At 43.1% G+C, this 22,664-nt stretch overlaps 1 protein-coding gene across 12 annotated transcripts in view; it reads right to left on the minus strand.

Annotated features, from left to right (window-relative positions):
• FOXP1 (forkhead box P1) overlaps window positions 1–22,664 on the minus strand; it is a 377,541-nt gene that overhangs the window by 5,324 nt on the left and 349,553 nt on the right. For 9 of the 12 annotated variants that reach the window (XM_063165022.1, XM_063165020.1, XM_063165014.1 and 6 more), the window contains 6 exons: window positions 17,341–17,542; window positions 17,170–17,249; window positions 16,428–16,529; window positions 11,646–11,767; window positions 9,500–9,569; window positions 5,711–5,877 (listed from right to left, as the gene is read on the minus strand). In XM_063165022.1, the coding sequence (XP_063021092.1) occupies window positions 5,711–5,877; window positions 9,500–9,569; window positions 11,646–11,767; window positions 16,428–16,529; window positions 17,170–17,249; window positions 17,341–17,542 (743 nt within the window). Of the gene's footprint in view, window positions 1–5,710; window positions 5,878–7,448; window positions 7,596–9,499; window positions 9,570–11,645; window positions 11,768–16,427; window positions 16,530–17,169; window positions 17,250–17,340; window positions 17,543–22,664 lie in introns of those variants that run through there. The other 3 variants (XM_063165025.1, XM_063165019.1, XM_063165021.1) reach the window with 2 other exon arrangements.

Genomic DNA, 22,664 nt, shown 5'->3' on the forward strand with positions numbered 1-22,664 from the left:
TGGATGTGACACTTAAAACACGGTTTAGTGGCGGGCTTGGCAGCGCTGGGTTAATGGCTGGACTCAACGATCCTGAAGGGCTTTTCCAAGCTTAATGATTCTAAGATTCCAGGCAGGCTGTGCCAGGCAGGCAGCACTCAGCCTCCCCGGGAAAACACTCTGGGAGGAGCACCTCGATAGGGTTTCTGTCTTGGGATGGGGAGAAAACGCTCTCAGCTGACACATTAAGTTAATATGATCTTTGGATAAATAAGTGGAATGTGCATCCGAGGGGGAAGGCAGGGCCTGCCCAGGCCTCGGCGCGGGCCGGGCTAATCATCCTCGCTGTGTGTGCAGCGTCTCTCGTTAACATGCAGAACCTGTGAGACAACTCTCCAGAGGACGACCCCAAGTGAGGTTCTATCATTAATCAACTTCAAGCAAACACAGCAAAGAGACACCATGATACATGCTTTAAACTCCAAATTAATGCATATTTTTACAAACTGTCAATAAGGGAAGAAAAGCCCTGCCAGGAAACACAAACAGAGAGGAAAAGGCTCGCTCAACACAACAATATGATAAGAAAGCACAGTCCTAACGAGAATAATAACACTGTCAGCTGTAAACAAGGCAGAACATGATCCCCAGCTCATGGTGGGCACAAGGATGTACTAAAAAGATGAGATCTGCCAAATTTCTCATTACAGCAAAGCACATGAATAACCCGCAGGGGAATGGGGCTTGGTCATTCAAAACGGGTATGATAACAATTGAAAAATGTTGTTCGTAAATCATATTTACAACAAATCCTATACAAATACAAATTACCTTTTTCTACCTCTCTTTCTTTTTTTTTTTTTTGTTCAGCAGCTTTTGAAATGTAAAGTAGCCATGTGAGTCAATAGTGTCTTGTTAGTGGGACTTTATAGGAAAGTAGGATTTTATTGACATTACCAAGTATTAATAATGCGACACAGCGATGGAGACCCTGTTTGCTTCCTAAATAATTGATGTTGTAGGCAATCCCTTAAAATAAAGTGTTAATGAGTTCAAGTCCCACTCTGTCTCTCACTGAGTTGATAACCACCTCCAAGACTCATGTTTTTCCTCTGTGCAGGCTGATTTAACCCTTTCACATACGCAGCATGAACACACAACCTGAAGCACACACCTTCACTGTAAGAACTTTTCTTCTGTTTGCACAGCTTTGCTTTAAAATGAGTGATTTAAAATAGCTGCATTGTATTTTATGCTTTGTGTGGATAGCAACGACAACACTGTTTGTACTCCACTGCACAGACAGACAGCAAGGATAAATCACTGGGCAGGGAAAATGTACTCAGCATCCACAGACAGTCCAAAGCCTTGCCTAATTCAAGTGAGCCAGTTGTCCCCTGTATCCTGTTTATTTCTTTATTCAGACTTGAGCCCGGATAAGTTAGGAAGCATCCAACTTGCTGACTACAGACAATTCAAATGTGAGCTGTGAATGCCTTTCAAGTCCCTGCTTGTTTCAACTTTTTGAGTTGTAAAGTGCTAGATCAATACTCAAGTATTAAGTGCACCTTCCAACTCATCCAAAGGAACACTGAGAGAAGTGATGCAGTATCCATGGACACACATCTTTTCCCATCAAATCCACTAAAATGAATCCCATCAACACACCTCTGGGAGCAAAGAGGTTCCTCTGCATGTCACATACTTTTTGAAAAAATTACACACCAAGAACATGGCTCATACTGTTTTTAACCTTACTAGTGAAAAAGGGGTAAAGAAAAAACTGGAAGGAGAAAATTCAAGGATCAGAGGTTAAGAATTGGCAAAAACTTAAGAGAAGCTGGAGGTGTGCATGCGCTACCTGTCCCAGCAGCTCATGGCCTCAGTGAATATTAAACTATGCTGAATACCTGCAACTAGAAAAACTTAATATTATGAATAGGCTGTGGGGCCCCTCACTTGGGAGAAAACATGAAATGAAAAACAGAAGAAAAAGGGGGAAAGAGCAGCTGCACTGAGAGCCCAATAAAGCCTGTGCTACTTGGCCTTTATGGCAGTGATCTTTTTTACTGCTGTTTTAATGTCAAAGTCTTGCTTTTTTGCTTTCTGGTTTTGATGCTGCCGCTGCTGGGCTTATTTTTTTTTTGGTTTTTTTTTTTTTTTTTTTTTTTTTTTTAAGTATTATTTTTGAAAACACAGAAGGGAAATTTTCAAAGGAGGCATGAGAACACGACACGTGCAGCAGAGAGGCCTTGGTGCGTGGAGTGGAGTTTCACCAAAGGCTGCCCAGTGTCCCAATGCATCCCCACCACCTCAGGTTAGACAGGTGCTCACGGTGCTCAAAACCACTCTAAGTGCTGTGAAAGCTCATTCAAAGGTCCCCAAATCTTTCCAAAGCAAACTCTGCCCCTCTTCTGGTTTTGTTATGAAACCAGGTGAAACCAGGTGGTTTTAACTGAGGTTCTCTTTGAGGTTTGGTGTGATTCCCAGAGGTCAAAAACCAAAACTTGAGGCGTGAGAAGCAACAGAAATTATGAAAAGCTCTGCACAATCCTGAGAGAGCCAAAACCAGAAAGGGCCACAAAGCCACAGGGAGCAGAGTCACACCAGTCCCCCCAGCACCTCACATGTTGCACAAACATCAGACAGTGAGCTTGGCAAAACCTCCATCCCCTAAATGAGGAGGTTATCTGGGTAACACAACCCCCAGAGACAGAGCTGCAAGGAAAACAATGCCAAAAAATTCCAACTCCTTGTGTATTCTCTCAGATGTAACCACAAAATGGCACATGAGGAGGAAACCTTCCTGAACCTGTGATTTTTCTCAAACATTTCTAAGCAACTGAAATAAATAAGCTTAAATAATCTTGAAGGCAAAGGGAGACTTTCATATCCTCTCAAGTTAAGACTGAATTTCTATTTACCACCTCAACAAATCCTCGAAACGGGGAAGGAAAACTTCCTTTAGAGACTGAAGAATTCAGTCTGCTGAATTACAGAAAAGGTAAATGCTGGGTTAAGCGACAAGAAAAAGAAAGGGGAGGGGGAAAGAAGGCAAAGAAAAGAAAGGGTTTCCCATTTCTGTTTTCACAGCAGCAGAAATTCAGCACATTCCTTTTAAGTAATGCCTGGGACTCCAGAAGGGGTTAACAATAAATAACCTTGCTGAACACAGATTCCCCTTCTTTTCACATCTGAGTAATTCTTTTGTTTGTCCACTCTGGGAACAGAGGAGTTTTTAATAAAGCTGACTGTTGTTTAAAGCCACTGAGTTCTGGTGGTGCACACAGCATGGAGTAGTTTGCTTTGTGGCTACCTTTGGAGCATATCAGGATGAAAGTGCTATGTCCCCAAGCTGTAATTATGCGACTACTTTCTAGTGTTTCAAAAGGAGGGAGAGAGAAGGGAAAAAAAACCCACCCTAGCTGTGGTTCAATGTGTCATAAAAAGGAAACGAATGAGCGGTAATAAGACTTCAGCTAGAGTGTTAGACTTCTTAGCTGTCATGTTAACAAGGTCCTTTAAACCTTACAATAAAGTTTAAAACTTGATTTCTTCCAATACACTGAAATTGTTTAAAAAATATTTTGCATAATGACAAGGAAATCTGTTCTGAGAAAAAAAATGAACATGTTGTTAACAAAGCAGGAGCATGGAGAACAAAAAGGTTTCACAGCGTCTGTGAAGTCGCTGTTGACTTATGTTTTTATTTAGTAAACAGGGTAAACCCTATGACGTGTGAATGGTGTTCTGGCTTTAGATCCCTTCAAACTACTTAGAAACACCATTATAATGGGGAAGCTCTGAGGCTGGTATTGGAACATCACCCGGCCACATTTTACTTAAGCAAAAAGAAATGTTCAGCAGAGAACACATATATTATCAATTCTGAGAAAATGAAAACACTCAGGAAACAATCATTTCCATATTACAACAGAAAATTGGATTTTCTGGTGAATAATGAAAATGAGGCATCACTCCCCCCGACCTCCTCTCTCTCCACTATTTGTTCTGTGCCACTCACCTTGGTATCAATGTGCTAAGAGATGATTATTAAGTGCGACAAAGGCCACAGCTATGCACAGTTCTGGAAGATGTCCTACCCTGTTTCAACTCAGTTATTTTTCCCTCCTCTCAGTCTATTCAAAGACAAGGAAACCTTAGGTGAAATGAGAAGTGCATGAACTGCACTAGCCTTGAACTTGCAAAAAAATAATTACTCGGATTAACACAACATCATAAACGTTCATCCTTGTCTGTTAGGCCAGGAGAAACCCTTGGGAGAAGTCTTGTTTCTTGAAAAAAGTCATGTCCCTCCACTCCTCCTTCACGCCAGCCCTGCGTGGTCACAGGCAGAGGATAACAAATTGTGACTAAAAGTGCCTGGAGATGAATCCGTCTGTGAGAGACGGAAAGTGTGTCATGCAACGTTACTTTGGGAGAGATAATTAATACTGCACAAACAATCACTGGAAAAGCTAAACACATTATTTGAATGTTTTGAAGTAAATGGTAAAAGACAATGTTTAAATTAATTATTAATTAAAAATGAATGTTGCCATCTTTAAAGATTTTTTTTTCAAAGCACTTTGTGCACTGATTTAAAACACTGCGATATCAAAGTATCCAGAGCCTCAGATTCCTTCGTGCCCCCTCCCCTCTGACAACACATTATGCAGGTGGGAAACTTTTTTGCCATTAAATGCTAATTAGTTTCACAACTAATTACTACCGTGGTATTAGGTTAATGTTTTTTCTACTTTTTGATTTAGACTTACTTTTGTAAATCCCTTATTCAAATTACTTTGAAGTAAAAGACTACAAATTAGTTCTCTTTTTAATGTGTAACGTGAGCCCTGGCAAGGCAGCCAGTAATTTTACAGGCTGTTTTAAGGAGCAGGGGGAAGACGGGCAGCACGGTCACTCTCAGGTACCCAACGGCTCCGCCGAGCTTTCGGGAACGCCAGCACTTGTAAACTCCGGCTTCCTCACCAGCCGCCAATTACCCGGCGTGTGATGTGAAGGGAGAGGGGAGTTTACAGCTTTGCAAACTCACTCCGTCACCCCATAAATACCGCACACACCCATCGGGGCATCACACCCTTCCTGCCTTACCCTTTCCTGCGCCCGCCCGCTGCCCGGGTGCCGCTCGCGCTGAGCGGGGCAGGCGAGCCCCCGCCACTTCGTGCGGTTATAGACGCGCTCATTACGCCGCCGTCTGTTGCTATAATGCCCCTAATTAATTCTCCTTTTGATATTTTAAGAGCAATCTATAAATCACACAGACCTTCATGTTAATGCTTAGCAAGAGTGTTTTGTGTTGAGTGGGTTTTTTTTGACTCGCCAAACAAGCCCATTTCCCAGCTCTGCCCCACGGGCCGTGCTCATCACGCCATCCAAAGGGGAGAGAAATCATCCAAAGGTTTTCTCCAAGAAGCACAGCTGCCTATGAGGTTTTGGAAGGTTTAAAGAAGAGAACTGCAAACAAGTGAACAATTTTATAAGCCCTGTGTCCTTCTTGGACTGAAGTGAGCTGATCAGTTTTATACGGAAACTAGTAAATGGCTCTTTTATGTTCAAACCACCCTACGCATGTCCCCAGATGGAGGCAGATGTCTGCTCTTGCTGCTCCATCCATGAAGCTCAGCAAGGAGCCAGGAGTCTCCAGAGTCACCCTTGAGCAGATGGTAGCACAAGACCTAGAGCCAGCACGTGCCTCTGCTGTACTTACATTGCTTGCATAGGGGAACGTCCTGGACTGCTGTCACTCCCGTTACTGTTCGTATGCTCCATTGCACCATTGAGCTCTTCCCTCATCGCGCTGGCTAAATTGCCCAGAGTGGGATTTCCCATGGAAGCAGTAGTGTATAGAGGTATACTGTTCTCAGCCATTGAAGCCTGCCAAGGACACAAACAAATCCATGAAGAGCCATGACTAATGTTTTTATACACTGCACAACACACTCACTCTTTCCAAAACATTCTTCACATTTACATTATTTGCAATTACAGGTTCTTTTAAATATTGTACTTTCTGATAGGTATTACCCTGGTTCCATCAAGGGAAATTTAACATCATTTAGATCTGGGTTTAAGGATTCATAGCTGCATTGGCTTATAAGAGGATGGAGCCTTCCATTCCCTATTTGGAATTACACACCCTGGAAAAAAGAAAATGTATTTTCCCTATTTTTGCTTCATGAAATTATGTTTGGGGCTTTGGGGTATTTTTTGTGGCTTAGGTTTGGACTTTGTTTCTAATGAAATGGGGAAAAAAATGGAACTGGCTCAGCTGATAACTCCTTCCCACTGGAGTGAGCGGGCACCAAGCAGGAGTGCAGCATCACAGAGTTTGATTTTCCTTGGGACATGTGTGAGGCTGCCATCAGTGCTAACTGGATCAGAGCTGCACCAATCTACCTGAGAGCCGAACCACTCCATGTGGAATTTTTTAAACCTCAGCAACTCAATTCTTACCTTAGCTGTTACAGATCTGACTGTTTTATTTTGATTTTTCCCTTTGTTCTAAGGAAACACCGTGCAGTGGCACACTGGAGTTAACTTTCTAAATGGAAATCTTTGTAGGAAGAGAATGAACTGTTAAATATTTTCCTTCTGATTCCCACCGTTCTGCCTGCTAATATTTACTGTGTGTCAGCATTAGCTCATGTTGACAGCACACTCCCGGCCCGGCGCAGCAGCGGTGGGAACGCAGAAACCCCGAGCCCCGGAGGAGCCCAGTGTTTGGTGGGGATGGGAGGCACTGGAACAGGAGGGAGGCACAGGATGGGAGGCACAGGGATGGGAGGCACAGCTTTCCAAGGCTGCAGCGCCCAGGGACTGGAAGGACATTTAACCATTTCACCCATCCCAGCCGGATCTGGCTGACATCATCCATGTCAGTGCCAGGCAGCCACAGACGCTGGCTCGGCAGCACTTGACCTGCTCTGGGGAGAGGTCAGCTGGCTGCAGTGGCCAAGCAAAAAAAATCCATCAGGCTGGGTCTGCGTGATGCAAACCTGGCCCATGGGAGGGGAATCCACGAAAATGTACTGCTCACCAAACACTCCTGACTGCTCCTAATTCGTGGGACAGAACTCCTCGCTTGCTGCCAGCCGGCAGTTTGACCCAGGCAAGCAGAGCCAGAGAAAGGGTGGGGGGAGATGGGATGGGAAGGGAGGGCAGGACCAGCCCTCACTGCAACATCTCCAGGAGCACAGCCCCTTTTATTCTTCCTTACATTGACCTCTCCATGTGCAGCCCTATGTGTCACACGTGATTACAAAAGCTATTCTAACGGGGAGGATTATTTTTATCTTCTTGATTCAACAACCGGCAAACTCATTGTGATTAGGGGATGCAAAGAATGGTTCACATTTCCTGCACTTGGCAAAATAATGACTCAAGTTCTTCACCCACAGTGATAACTTGTAATTGCAGTAAAGCAATTCACTGGGGGAGAGGTGGGACACAAGGAGTATCTGCTAGGAAGACAGTAATAGGGGAGGGGGTGTTTTGGGAGCCCCTGTAGACCCACTGGCAAAAGACAGAACTGGTGAGAGCTGGAGTCCCCATACCTTCCACAGACAGAGGGGGGAGAGAGCTGCTTCTTCTCCCTGGCCACGAGGGAAAACAGATAGAGGAGATGTCAGCAGGGTCTGGGTGAAGGAGAGGGGAGGCTCTGCCACCCCACAGGAAAAGAAACCACAGCCTGCCATGCCAGCAGCACACAGCCTACTGTGCAGACCCCACGGTGCTCACGGGGATGTGCAAGCAGCAGACCTTCCCAGAGCCTACAAAAGCTGGGGGAAACACTGCCCATCAATTATTAACTGAATGTAGTCCCTGGCAGGTAAGGCAGCCTTGTGTCCTAGAGGAACCTGCTGCCCAAGTGAGGTCTGAACTGCCCACATGGCAGCGGCCACCTGCATTATTTGCCCAGACCCTCTACAGCCCCACAGAACCCACTGTGATTCTGCCTCCAAAATCCAATGGCAGGGGGAGAAGTGTGGAACCTGCTGGTGTACTTTCACCCTAAAAGAGGACCTGGCTCAATAATAATGGTTATTATTCATCCCCATTTATTGAAGGGATGACACTGGCAGCAAATCTGGCCTGGGCTCCTCTCTCCATCAGCTCAGCTACGGGGGGGCACAAGGACATGGCTCTCTCAGGGAAAGTGGGGAATGGAAACAGTTTGGAGGTTATCACGAAAGACAAGAATGGATGGAGATGACGACAACGACACGTGTTTCAGAAATAAAACACGAACTGTTCCATATGATAAGCATATTAATTGAAATTAGTCACATAGTTAACAATGTGAAGAAATGCAGGATCATTTCATTTTTGCCTTTCAGCCTCATGAATGTAAAATGTGCTTGTAATCTTAATACTATTCAGGAGACAAAGCAGTCTTTAAAAATCGCACTTCACAAGACTCAAGGGAAAATAAGTTACTAATGAATGGTATTTACAGTTGCTTCATTTAAACATGCTTTCCTCTGCTTTGCAGGAGTTACTGCATAAACTCAAAAAAAATAGGAGAAAGGCAAAACATCATTTTCCTCCTAATAATTTGTTTCTTGGTTCTGAAAAGAGAAGTCTGCTAAACCTTCCACAAGGCATGACTGCTCAAGTAAATACCCATGGCCATCAGTGAACTTCTAGAGAAGTGACCCCAAGAACCACCTGGGGTGCAACCATGCATGGTGTTGCCTCCTGGATTAATTCATAATATATAAACCAGGTTTGAACCCCTACACAAATACACAGACCCCACAAATCAGAGTAAGGTAATACATTTGTATCTTTGATTTATACAGAGAACACTGACTTCACCTAGGGTTTTTGAGATTGACTCAGGAATTTATTGAAAGGGGAAAAAGGGCACAGCAAAAAGGGCTGGAGACATAGACATTTTTAGGCTGCAAGTTATTAATTCTGCACCCATACTTTGTGTATTTTTGCATCGTAAAAAAAACGGAATTTTTGTCTTACGATTACAGTTTAAACCAATCAAAATGGTATTTTATTTTCTATAGGAATTGCACCGTTTATTTTTTACCAACAATAGGAAGATATGCAAAAATAGCCCTTAAAAGAAAAGAGGGAAAAATGATCAGCTTTCTCTTTAAAGCCATGAACAATAGAAGGTCACGTGCCACAGTATCCTATCATTCAGCACATTAATAGCTGTGCTAGAGTAATTACACTTGTGGTATTTTTGCCTCAAGTGAAATTCTGAAATAAGAGGATGGAAATTATGATACTGCTGATAAATATTAATAAGTGAACTTTTAATTTTTTTGCCACAATATTCAAAATGCTAAGCATCTAGCTAATGCTGAAGCAGCCTGATATGTGTTTGCCTCCAGGGACTATGATGCTTTATGCACTTAAGAAAAAAGTTTAACGGAATTAAAATTTAATATCTAATTAGAGCAAGGCTAATATATTTTGAAATGAGTGGGGAAGACACACGCCTCTGTTGCATATTTGCTACAGTCATTAATCTTACCTGTAAAGCAGCATTGAGAGGTGTGCAGTAGGTGTGGCTGGTCTGTATGTTTTTAATAAGAGAAGGGTTACTGCATAAGAAAAACATAAAAAGGAGAGTTAAATGCAACCAACTTCTTTGCCAGCGTTTCAAGCACGTATTGCTTCCTCCCCCACCAGAAAACTAGAGCTGAGACTGGTTTTCCACACGAGCTCTCTTTCGTTTCTCTCCTTTTTTTTCTTTTAATTTAAAGAAAATATCTGAGTTTTTGGCTATGGTTATCATATTTGCCTTTACTAAATAAGGAACATCATTATCTCTTGACATTACCTCGCCATGTGTTCTACTACCCTGCGTTAGTGGCACATCTTGGCATCTCTGCTCATTTTAGCTGCGTTCAGGAGAAACTCTCCAATTTTCGTCGTGTCTGGGAGCCCGTTACCATGTGAAGGTCCATGGTGAGGAGGCACTGATCAAAAGCATCACGGGACATTTAAACTCTGCTTCATCCAAGTGACTCTCCAAGTCGCTGGCAGTGGAGTTTCCCCCAGGGGAGGGGAAGGAGTCTCTCCCAATGGAGGGAGGCACCACGATGAGAGAGGATTTATCTGCTCCATGTTATTTCCAGCCATGCCAATGCCCACTGTGAGGGTTATCCACACCATTGCCCCAAGCAGCCCCTGGGCATGGAGGCTCAAGGGCAGGCAGAATCCACCGTGCTGCCCTGAAGGCCATTTTTAGTAAAAAATATTCTGGTGTGCTATTTTGGACTCTTATTTTTGCCACCTTTACATAAGGGGCCAGATTTGATGGGGACCACGTGGGCTCTCTCTTTAGGAGGCATCCCAGTATCACTGGTTCCATCAGGAGATTTAAAAAAAAATTAAAAATTATGAAATATAAACTAGGCAGAAAAAATGCCCATGCAAAATAGCCCCCAAAAGTTTTATCACTCACTGGGCTTGTTTTTATCTTAATTTTATTCACGTGGGAATAAATTATGGTGAGCAGAGTCTTAACTGAGCTCCTTGCACAGGGACCAGCAAGGATCAGTTGTCCAGGAGAGATGGCCTTCGAGTAAAGGTCAAAGCAAATCCCTCTGGGAAGCCCAGGAATATTGGTGCATGGTTGTTGTAGGCACACAGTGGCCTGCTGATAATCTTTACAGGCGGTCTCATTGCATTTTCAAACTCTTTAAAGTGAATTCAGCATTTCTGTCGTGTAAGTACCTTACTTTTTCTGATTAGGAGTTGCAAAACAAAGCATACAATATAAAGCAAAGGAAAATATCAGAATTAAAACTTATCTGAAACCTTTCCTGGCATATATCTGTCTTCCTGACACGTCTACAGCAGTATATCTGTGCTAGCGTGGATAATTATCTTAGTCTACATTGCTCTATAAATAAATGCTTTAACAAACATGTCAGAGTAGAGTTTTTACTACAGGCATTTGGATTATCAGAGTAGGACACACAAAATACACATAACAACCAAAAATTTAGTTTCTTTAGCAGCAAAGGTGATGACACTATTTTGTGAAATGCAAGTCTACATGAGATGGGTAAATCATGCAAAGCAAAGCAACAGCAGAAAAAAAAAATTAAAGCAAGTAAAAGCTCTTACTGTGCAACAAGCTCGCCAAAGTTTTCATCAGGGCAGTATTTTCGAGGACGGCCTCGTTGAATATGACGGCCACGTTTAAACTCTTCATCATCAACAGTCCAAAAGGACCCAAACTCATCCTCTACTCTGATAAAGCACTTATGCAGTGAGAGGTTGGTGCGAATGGCACCCTGGGACAAGAGCAGCAGCAAAGGAGATGAAGTGGAAACAAAGGGACACGGGATCGGGGACAGAACAGACGTCAAATACAGGGAAAAGGAAAAAGAAAATAAAATGCAATAAGCATAAGCAAATGGTTTGTGAGGGTTAATATGCATTGCCACCTAAAAGCTACTAGCATGTGATGCAACAAACACCAAGCAAGCAGGGTCAGGGTACTGGTGGGCATACAAACAGTAGTGATGAGATGTTTGTCTTGGTTTCCCTTAACTGAGACAATGCACCTGTGGTTGGTCTAACACCAGCTAGCAGCCAAAAGCCTCTACGTTAAACTGTAAGCATGATCCGAGCTAGGCTAAGAAGTTCAAACATGGTGGACATACCCACTGATCTTTTGTGGCCTTCGTTTTTGGAACTCTAGTTCATCCACTGTCCATACTGCCCCTTTAACGTTTTCTACTCGCACAAAACACTTGTGAAGACTAAGATTATGACGCACTGCATTCTGCAGCAAGTATAAAAGAGAAAACATTCAAAAACCTTCCATGAGAAAATGCTCATCATTGTCCAAGAACAGCAGCAGCACAGTCAGCTTGATAGTTCTCATTTTGCAATGTTAAGCCCCTTCCCCTCCCCGCACCCGCTCGCTTTCCCCAGCTCTTTACATCTTATTTTGCAAAGACAAAATAAATATGAAAGCTTAAACCCAAGATTAAAAATTCACATTACTCTTATCAATTATCCCCAGAGTGACTGAGAACAGCCACAATTTTAAGCATGCATGTTGTAGAATACAGCACATTTCATACAGAACACAAGAGGAACATTTCTTAGACTTTTTCAAAACAAATATATATATGCCCTGCAAAGAGAAATTTCTCCCCTCCTGGAAAAGAAAGCAGTTAGAAAGAACAGAAAAGATTTTATGTAAGTACAGTCGATTGGATTTAGCTGTGAGGCACAGGAGCTGGTGTTGCTGTGGTTTCCCACAGCTGGGCTAATGTGATTCAGGTGCTGCACCTCCCTCCACACCCACAGCACGGGCTGGGGGCTCGGCAGCACCCCACCGGCCAGCCGGCACCAACTCCTGCCTCCACGGCTTGCTCTTATATGGAAGTTGGCTCTTATTTCTGGCAGACTACTGTAGTGACTGATCTGAGCCTCAGCCAAGGGAAAACATGAGGAGGGCTCTCTGAAACAAAGTGATAATATCCCCACAGCTCATCACCCAGAGGGACCCGTGCTCATGGCATCCAGTGCCTGGATGTCCACCCTGCAGCTCCATGCTGGGAGGGATGAGCATGGCCAACCCCTCCAACGTGCTGAGACACAATGAGACGCCTCACTAAGGCATGGCAAGCTCTTGGCTTTTCTGTCCGTGCTCCAGGGTGCTGAGAGCCTTGTTACTCCTCAAATGGAGTGCTATGCTTCGTTCCTGCTTCAGGAGTTCCTGAGCAAATACCCTTCAACAACAGCTGGACCCAGTATTCTTAAAGGTTTTTTCCAACCTAAAAGACTATGATTCTACAAAGCCATTGTTCATGGAATTCATAGGAATTTGTACATGGAGCTTTTTCCCAGCACCGCTGAAAGGGGCTTGGGAAACAGGAAAAACAGAAGAAGCCATTTGCTGAAAATCTGCAGGCGAACAAACTCCATCCTCACTGGCACCATTGATTCAGTCAATCTGGTTGACTCGTTAGCAGGCACAAAGCCAGCCAAACACATGGCCTGGGTCTAGGCAACCAGGAGACGACGAATTTTTTTTCCTTCCGACATCATCCTCTTCTTTTTTTTTTTTTCATGAACATGGGGTCTGGATGGGGAAAGGGAGCTCTAGTAGTGAATGTCTAAATCACTGTGCAAACAAAGGGTAGCACAGAGCATTTGTCATGTAAATCAGGAGGCGGTGGTGTGTGTGCTGGGAGGAGAACACAAAGAGTCTTCTGCTCCCCCTCCAATTCCCTGCCATGCCTAGTGCAGTCCCCGCACTCCCACCCTGGCAGGAGTGGAATATCTGGGTTTGAACTGCTTTTGCTCAGCAGATGCTTGAGTGCAAACATATCTCCTCTGGCTGTAGGTGCCTGATCCAGGCACTTCAGCTTTTCCACATCAATCTGCTTCTGAACTGGTGAAACAATAAACCTCATATATGCTTTTCCTCTCAGCAAGGAAGAAATCTAGCAGAAAGTCAACCTGTCCATCAGGCCTGCTTCTTTCTGCCCTTATTTTCTTCTTTCTGCTCTTATTTTTTAATATTTTTTTTTTCCACTCCCACCTCTTCCAGATTTCAGTACTGTTGACATTTTTGGCAAAATCCCTGATTTTGAGGTGGAGGAAAAACATGTAAACGCCCCACACCTTACGAGCTGAAACCAGCCAGCTCAGCAACTGCTGGTGGGTGCCGCACTAGTGCAACCCGACACAGGGCTGCCGGCCCACATCTGGGTAACTCAGGCAGTTTCCTGTGAAAATGGGAACACTGTCAAGTCTGGAGCAAAATGTAAGAATAATAACGCTATTTCCCCCAGTGAAAGCTGATCTTGTGGCTCATACAGCAGTTGATCAAACGCACACGGCAAAGCCCAGCGAAGGGAGTCCTCAGAGTTTGTAAATAGTCTCTAAAGACAGGGTTGAGCAGGAATATTTGTGTTTTTCTTTAAATAAATTTAATGTTGGAGAAATACTTTACAGACTGTTCTTGTTCTCTTGAAGTCCATTTGCAACTGATGTTTTAGACTGTGGGACAGGGCTCTTGCTGGATACGTTGAGACAGAGAAGTTGACTATTTACAAGACATCCATGAAGTGTTGCCCTAATTTTCTATTTTCCATGTGATCACTTATTTAAGGAACTCATGCCAGAAAAAAATTGTTGTGTTTCCCCTGCCTCTGGATACTTGCTATCTAACAGTTTTATGTGAACAATACCCCAACGTGTCAGAGCCACACCTGCAGCCTGTGCCTCATGGCTGTCACTCTGTGCCAGCAAATTACTCCAAAAAATATAAGCAAACAGACATTGCCTCTGACCTGTCAGAACCAGTTCACAATGCTGCACCAGCAATCAGCTAACAGAAAAATTAGGAGCTATTATTGTAAGATTATATATTTACCTTGTTAAAAATATTTGTATGCAAGCCACTTCTGCAGAAAAAATACCCCGAACATGCTTGAATGTAGTAAATGAAAGGGTTTGTTATTTTAATAACTGCTCAGGCTCTGCCATACTGCATTTTGGGAAAGAGGTTCAGTTTTTAAAGGTCTTTATTCTTGCACTTTTTTGTGTTTTTGAAATAGGGCTCAGGGAAGCTTGTCCACACCAAACCCTGACCCTAAACTTGGGGAGCAGTGACCCAAATGCCCCCTAAGCATTAGCTGAAGGTGAGCACAAATCAGCACATATATATTCAAATTATTCTGATTCTGCAATTAGCCCCTTGTGCTCATTCTGCACCCCGTGGGCTTCCCGTCATGCCAATCCAGAGCTGCATTTTCATCCCTGCTGTTCCTGGGGGCTGGCAGAAATCTGAGCAGTCTCCAGCACAAAATCCTGTACTACTCCAACCACTTGTCTATTTTGCTGGTGCTGGTGGATGTGGGGGTGAAGTTTTTCTTTCCTGTTACATGAGGCAGGACCTGGACACCTGCAGAAGGTCAAGGTGGCCAAGGAGGGGTCTCCAAATGGCACCTGACCGACTCCCTGGGACACACAGTGCCCTTCCACAAGCCTGAGAATCTGCAGCTCAGCCTCTCTAGTGCTCTTCTGTATCTGCACTGGCTCCTGGGACTGGGCTTTTTGGGATGCCAAAAGCTAATTCCCAAAACTAGGCTCACAGGAGATACAGCCAGGACTGCCTGCTGCCTTCTTCCACTCCTCCCTCCGCTTCCCTTTGCTGCTGGAACTAAATAGGATTTTTACTTTAGCACCCACACCTGCAGCTGCTGAAAAGCCCTACTGGAAGCACTCCAGCAGCAAAAGACAGGCAGGTCTAAAAGGATCTTAAATCAAGGAAAGTTAATTTCCTTTCTGGATAGTAAGGAAGCTGCAAAGTTGAACACTGCTCATGTTTTCCAACTGCAGGGAAGAATCAAAGCAGCAATCACAGAAAGTTTTCCTGAACTTAAGAGCTTCTAGACCAGGGTTAAAAACGTACAAAACTGTGCTGGGGTCTGAATGAAACGAAAACCGTGCCACTAAAAACCAAGCTAACTTCCAAGGACCAATTTTAGCTCCATCCGCTGAAGGAATGAATCTTAAATGCAGGCTGGGACAGGAAAAACAGAAAGAGCTGATGGAACAGCATGTATGGGACCTATTCATACTACCTGGTCATTTGAAGTTGTCTGAGAACAACAGAGCTGCCTGGATTAAAAGAGATTCCAAGCACCAGGGTACAGTTTTTACAGCAACACAACATCCAGTTATTTGAATCATTCATTTGTGATTGCACCGGATTCAGAAGTCAATATGACTATTAAAGTGCTATATTTCAAGTGGAGGAGTGGACCCCAAAATACAGAATAAAATTAACTTCCCAAACCTCTCATGTAACAGTATATGTGACAGTAATCAAAGGAAATTAAAGTGCAAAACACCACGTCTTTTTCTGTTAAAGACATTTCTCATTGAGGAGCTTGCTTCTTGCATATTAAATTCAATAAGCTTCTGCTGTGTGATTAAAAAAAACAGAGAGGAAGTTTATAACAGCTGTTTATGTAGTTAAGAGTCAATCGACTGAGGAAAGAAATCCACTGATCTATAGATCCTAGGGAAAAAAATTGTTGTGATTAAAACCTGAATAGCTAAAAAGACGAACAGTATATCTTCTATGACACGAGAACTTTACCTCTTTTTTTTTTTAATTTTCTAATATGTTCCGGCTGAAGAGCCTGAGTTTCCCTGCTCGTAGCAACCACACAGAGGAACTCATGGCGTAATCACAGAACATAAAAGCCAATAATGGGGATTCAATTAGTGGTTTTCAAAGGCAGAGGAATTTTTTCTGCCAAATATCAAATTGTTCCTGCAGATAAGGCACCCGGCGCGTGTCACAACTGCCGATCTAAATTTTTCATGTCCCCACGTCGGGACAATTTCTGTCATCAGCAAGGTCTGTTCTGTACATGGCAGAGAGCAAAGGCAGGAGGTGGGCTCAGCCTTACCTTCCACGTCGCCGCGTTGCGTCGGAAGTAGGCGAACATTCGCGTGAACCAGTTGTAGATTTCGTTTAGTGTTAGCTGTTTTTCAGGAGATTCCAGGATGGCCTTGTGGAGCAAAGCGATTGCAAGATCAGTTACCAGCACACCAGTACAAAACACGCTCACAGTTTTACTTTGCCAGATACGAAAAAAAAAAGGGAAGAAAGGAAGAATGAAAAAGAAGAGATTTGGAGCAAGAAATCGAAAGGAGGGTTTTCACAATATGAACTAAGATTAATGGCTGTATTTAACAGTTCAATGGCAAAATTCAAAATGGAATTATCTAATTGTTTTGAGTTTTTATTTCTGTTTCCTTACAGAAATATTAATTTATTAGTCATTCATAAAGCAGAATCAAAGAGAAATGCAAAACATTTCACTAGCTGATTAAAGCTCAGTAATTATTTAGAGCTCAGATTAATTCTAGGGATCAGAGATTACTGTAGCTTGTGATAATTGACTTGCCATCTTTAAACAGGCTCATTTTCACTGTTGTGTGAAATGAATTTCCTAATAATCACATCGTATTGTAATACTTAATCAAAAGCAATTATGTTATATATTGCAGTTCTAAAAACCCTTATAGTAAAGGTTTGAGCATTTGAGCATGCTTACATCCATAGGTTTGAAAATCTATTTAATCCAGCACATATAGGGAGATATACTCTTTTCCCTAATCCAGACGTGTGTGTTTGGCTCAGCTTACCTGTCTAATTAAAGATGCATACGTGAATGGTGGTCTAACTTCCGCGTTCTTATAAAATTCTTGGTTCTGGGCAATATCTGCTAAATAAGAGCAGTTGTTCTGTTATCATCACAGCCCGACGCCGCCAGGCCGTGGGGGAAGGCGGGGGCTGTGGCAGCAGAACCCCGTTACCTGAAGAGATGGGGACGTTGTACTTGTCCGAGTACCGCCTCCGGATGGGCCCGACGTTGTGCATGCTCGTGGTAGTGATGACCGACGGTCCCTGCGTGACGGGAGTGATGGGCGCAGTCGGGGTGGTGGGAGTATGAGGTAAACTCTGCGGAGACGCCTCGGACGCGGTCTTGGACAGCGTGACGCTCGATACCAGATTCAGCTGCGGAGGGAAGGACGAGGGGGTTGTTACAAACAGCATTTCTGGGTGGTTAGGGGCTGCAGAGGAAACCCTCGTACTGGAGTGTCCCTCAGTTACAAGCAGACACTGCAGCTTCAGCACAAAGTGCTGCTGTAACATCTCTGTTAAGAGCCAGTAAATGGAAACAGATAATAACTACATACATACATCTCCAAATAGGTTTAAAAAACAGAGCAACATAGCCTGCTGCCTAAAGAACAAATCATGAATTTTTATCTAAATCTTAATGGAAGATCTCGCGCAGTACATGATCATTTTAATATTTTACTTCAAGTTTCATTGTTTCACAGTCTAAACCCCACACCTCTCTGATTTCCATGCTATCATTATGCATGGCTTCTAATCAGTCTTCCTGGATGTTTCATTGAAGGCATCAGGCTTAAAATAAAAGACAAGACTTTCCTAGGGACATGCTAGGGAGAAACACAATCTCTCTCTTCACCATTTCGGCTTTTCTTTTTTTTTCCTCTCTGTTCATCCATTTTAAAAGCAAAGCCCAGAGTAGGTTAACACTGGAATAATTTAATTAATCACAGTGTATGAAATACTGTGAGCATTCAGCCCAGCACAAGTGGCACCACTCTGTTTTTCCCTGCTAGGATGGAAGGCATTGGTGTTACCTGCACGAAGCCTGGCCCCACTGGTGTGGCAGCTTGCCACAGCAGGCTGTAAAACACACCTGCCTCCAGGATTGGGTATCAAACCCAGCTCCAACCCGACTGTTTTCGATGCACAACCTATTTATATAACCAGCATCCACATTCCCCCCCAACCCCTTCTTTCTGCCCTACAATGTCCTTTGAAAGATGACGCCCCATCCCAATAGGTTGCTGCTGCTGAAGTATTTTAAACAAACACTCCAATCCCTTAAATACAACATCACAGAAGAAGACCAAGAAAAGGGCTCTTTTTGACTACTTCCACATTTCCTTCCTTTAGGCAGTTTCACGAATAATACTGGTGAAATCCTGACCCCACTGAAGTCAGTAGCAAAATTCCTACTGAATTTAACAGGGCCAGAATTTTACAACTTTTGTTCATGATTAAAATTCCTTCTTTGCTAGACATTAAATCTTCTGAGATGAAGGCAAGGCACACGACGCAGCTATGCCCCCAAAATCTCATGTTTATCCATAAGGCACTGTATTAATTTTCCTTGTATGAAAGTAACCAGATAAGAAAACTCCTATTAGCATTCCTCATATGAGTTAATAGCCACAAATAATTTTCTTTTAAAAAATAATAGGATTTATCCCAAACAAAGGTAGTGGAAAATAAAGAGCGGTAGTATTACAGAGAGGATACCAACACAAAAAGCCCATTGCCCACAGAAAGGGCTCAGCTGAAGGAAGATAAATTGTGATTGCTTGTCCTTCCTGACAGTGAGAAGGAGCTGAGGGAAACCCTAGCCACAAACTCCTGGCACAGCCCTGATGCTGCTGCTCCAAGGGAAGAAGGTGGTGAGCAGCAGACCTGCAAACACACACCTTTCCCTGCAGGGGCTTACAAATTCCCTTGCCCTCCAGTGGGAAATACTTAACACTTTGTGGTAAAGCCAGGGAGCGTGAACACAGAGAGGGATGGCGAAGGTGGTGAAATGCAGGTATTGATCCCTGCTCCAGCATGAACCACCACCTGCATCTGGAGTTTTAAACACCCCTGGTGCCATGCACTGCCACCATGTGCCACCTAGTCTGCTCGTTGACTGGCCTGATTTAAGGACACTGATTAGGGACATATATATATATATATATATAGTAATGTCTCCTTGTTATCCATCTATCCATCTATTACATATGATAAAAGGACCAGTGATGATAATAATAGTGCAACTGACAGGTCTCACCATGAAATTAAATCTACTGTATTTTATCTCAGTTTCTAAATGGACATTTTAACAGTCCAATAACTGCGAGGAAATCTGCATCAATTTTAAGTGCCCTTCTCAGTGCAGGCTCGGCAGCCGGGCCCTCCCGTTGGAAAGATCACTGCTCCTGCTTCATCATTACGGCTCCCAACTACTCCATTTCAAAAGAGCCCCCTTCCTTTTTCAGCATGTAAAAACTTAACATTTAATCTGTTTCTACTAGGGAAGCTTGAGAAAGGATCCACAAAGGTCAGCATTCCCTGCTTAAAGAATCTGAATCAAGTTAAATTTCTTTAGGCTTTACAGCATAGGTAGTGATGAGGAATAAACACAGAAGAGGACGAGCAAAGGGGGGGGCTTTAACAGGCTTGACAAATGACACTGTGATTCACACCCACTGCTGGGCTGCCACTAATAAGCTACAGAGGAAGCAGCCAATCTCAGCTAATTACCAGATAAAATTGTATTGTAAGGACTCTAATTAGGAGATGCTTATGGAGGTGATCTAATGATTAAACGCTGCATCCAAGTGACCCCACCATCAATGTGCAGTGGTGCAAGATGTCACCGGAATATTTTGTAGAAACAGTAATTTTATTTCAAGGAGGGGAGGCAGTAATATTTGTAATAATGGCTATGAGGTAAACTAATTAAAAGACAGTTCCTAAAGGAAGACTGTGGCTTTGAGCAGCTGTGGCCGTTCCAAAACAAAGTGCCAAATCTCAACAGAGGAGCTGCAGTCAAGTGGAAAATTTCTGCCTGACCTCTGCTCTCGCTATTAATTTGCAGGAAACCTAATGACACATATACATATTCCCACAAAATTGTTCTAATTGCTAATTTGCCAAAGGAGCCCAGTTTCCAAATTAAACATGACTGCAGTCTGTGAGGAAAGAGAGAACAAAAAGCTGGAACGCAGCGAGTCTGCCGCGTTTCACCTCCGACGACCATTTGTGAGCCTGAACCAACAAGTTAATGAAACACGACCTTGTCCATCGCTAGCGAAGTTTTTCCGTTTTCCGTGTTTTATTTGATGACACTCTCCTCTTCCAGCTGGGTTCCCAAAACCCGAGCCAGGGTGAGGGAGGAGAGGGCTGCACTCCCTCCACAGCCTTTCGCTGCCGCTTCCTTTGTTGCGTCGATAGCGCCAAGGCTGAAAAATCAGTTGTGAATTAGAGCAGAATAACAAATTATGAATGGTGTTGGTTTTGTTGCCATCTTGAATTATTAATCTGAATGGTAAACTATTAAATCTTAATATTGGCGTCAATTAGAAACGTGGAAGCGGCTGTGGATGACTGTGCAGGGCAAAGATCAGGGAGGGACTGGGCTGGGAGGGTTTCTTTTCCTGATGGAAACTCTACATGGTTTCTGCCTGTTTGCATTTGCTATTTAAAAACAAGTTACTATGATTAGAAAAGTTGCTCGCATTGGTATTTTGTACACAGGCTGTTTCCCACATACCGTAATTTTTGGATGAGTATCACTGCTGGCAGAGGGGAGGGAACCCAAGCCACAGAGTGAGCACTTCAACAAGCAAGAACTCTTGCACTGCAGCAATGTGGGCACTCAGAGTTCACCCCTGCACCAAGGAGTTAAAATGTTTTTGTAATGTTTGTCCTGGGAATGGGGGGAAGATTTCCTCCAGCCTTTAAAAAACAACCAAACCCAAAAATAATAATTAAAAAAAAAACCACCAAAAAACCTAACGGAAAACACACCAAATCTCACAACACTTGTTAAGTCCTAAAACTCTGGAAATTCAATCTCTCAACTTTTTTGATAGCTTTGTTCAGTTTTGGTTTTCTAGAATATTTCCTCACACTGATTTGACTTGGTCATTCATAACTGCCATAACTGTTTCAGCACTCAACATCCTTCTGAGGACTTTATTATTAACTTTCCCTTTCAAGAAATAGTCATGTCTCCCTATTAAAGGTGAAAACAGAGTAATTTGCTTTTTTTCTTTAGATATAAACAAGGCAGAGGTAACCCATGCTATTACCCAGTTTAAAAAACCAGCTTTCCAGTTAGTGGCTCTCCTACTAGATCTAAGTCTGATTTCATTTTGTGTAAATATTTTACATGACAATAGTGGCTGCACATGAAATAGCACTGAAACTCTTCTAAAAAAGGGGAAAAAAAGTTTCTAAGGGTCACAGTGAGGCCATACCCAGTGATTTCCTGCAATGGGTGCTGCTGCTCTGGGCCCAGCTGGGGCTGGGGACTTTTCCGCACTGAACTCCTGTGACTGAAATACTTTGAAGAAGAAACTCCTTTTCTTGACATTGAGGGTGAGAGAGAGAAAGTGAATACTGGGCCTAAAACTTTGTTCATTGCTGTGTCTTCCTCTCCCCGTTTCAGCCTGGACACATCAGTGTGTATTGGATGCAGAGCCTGGCAGGCAGCAATCACTTAGCAGGTGTTGTTATTGGCAGGAATACTAAGGAAACTGAAGCTGAGGAGTGAGACTTAATGAAAACCAGTATATAAAAACAGCTTTTGTTGTGCTTGAGAATCTCTCTTTATTGCTGCATATCGTTATTTTTTCAAACTATAAAGTATGGCTACAGCAGCTAAAATGCTCAGTCATTACCTCAACAGTTAAAAGACTTTTTTTTTTACTGCTTTGTTATTACAGTTGCTAAAAACAGTATTTCAAAACAATCATAACTGCTATGGTTATGGTAAAAAAAAATACATTAAAGAAGGGATATCTAACAGTGCATCTTATTTAAAGTGCCAGAAGGGCCTTTAAAAGTTTTCTGTCTATTTTTAAAAGATAGCTATAGCACCTAGTATGAAGAATTACTTGTTGGTTGATGCTTTTTCCTTCTCCTTCCCTTCCTGTGAACTTCAACACAAGTTAATCCTCCCAGAAGAAAGCACATTTCCATTTGAAGCTATTATGCTGATGGCTAACACGGATGACAACAGCGAGTCGGGGGGGTACCTTAATAGCAAAACCAGGATGACAGTTCTTGAGAAATCGCTGTTCCGGCTTTTGTGTTGTGGTTTTGTTTTTTTACCTTGAAAAAAAGTTCACCTTACCAAAACACGTCACAGCTTATTCTGTCTCATGGCCTTGTTCTCACTTTACTCAGGCCCCTCAGTCTCACTGAAACAACACGTGTAGCACGGATGGGACAGCACTGCCTGTTTCAAGTGCTGAGCTCTGAGATAGCTCCGCTTTCTTTTGAACTGCTGCTGTTGGGG

Source organism: Melospiza melodia, chromosome 10, assembly GCF_035770615.1.
Source record: "Melospiza melodia melodia isolate bMelMel2 chromosome 10, bMelMel2.pri, whole genome shotgun sequence".
NCBI classification, from domain to species: Eukaryota; Metazoa; Chordata; class Aves; order Passeriformes; family Passerellidae; genus Melospiza; species Melospiza melodia.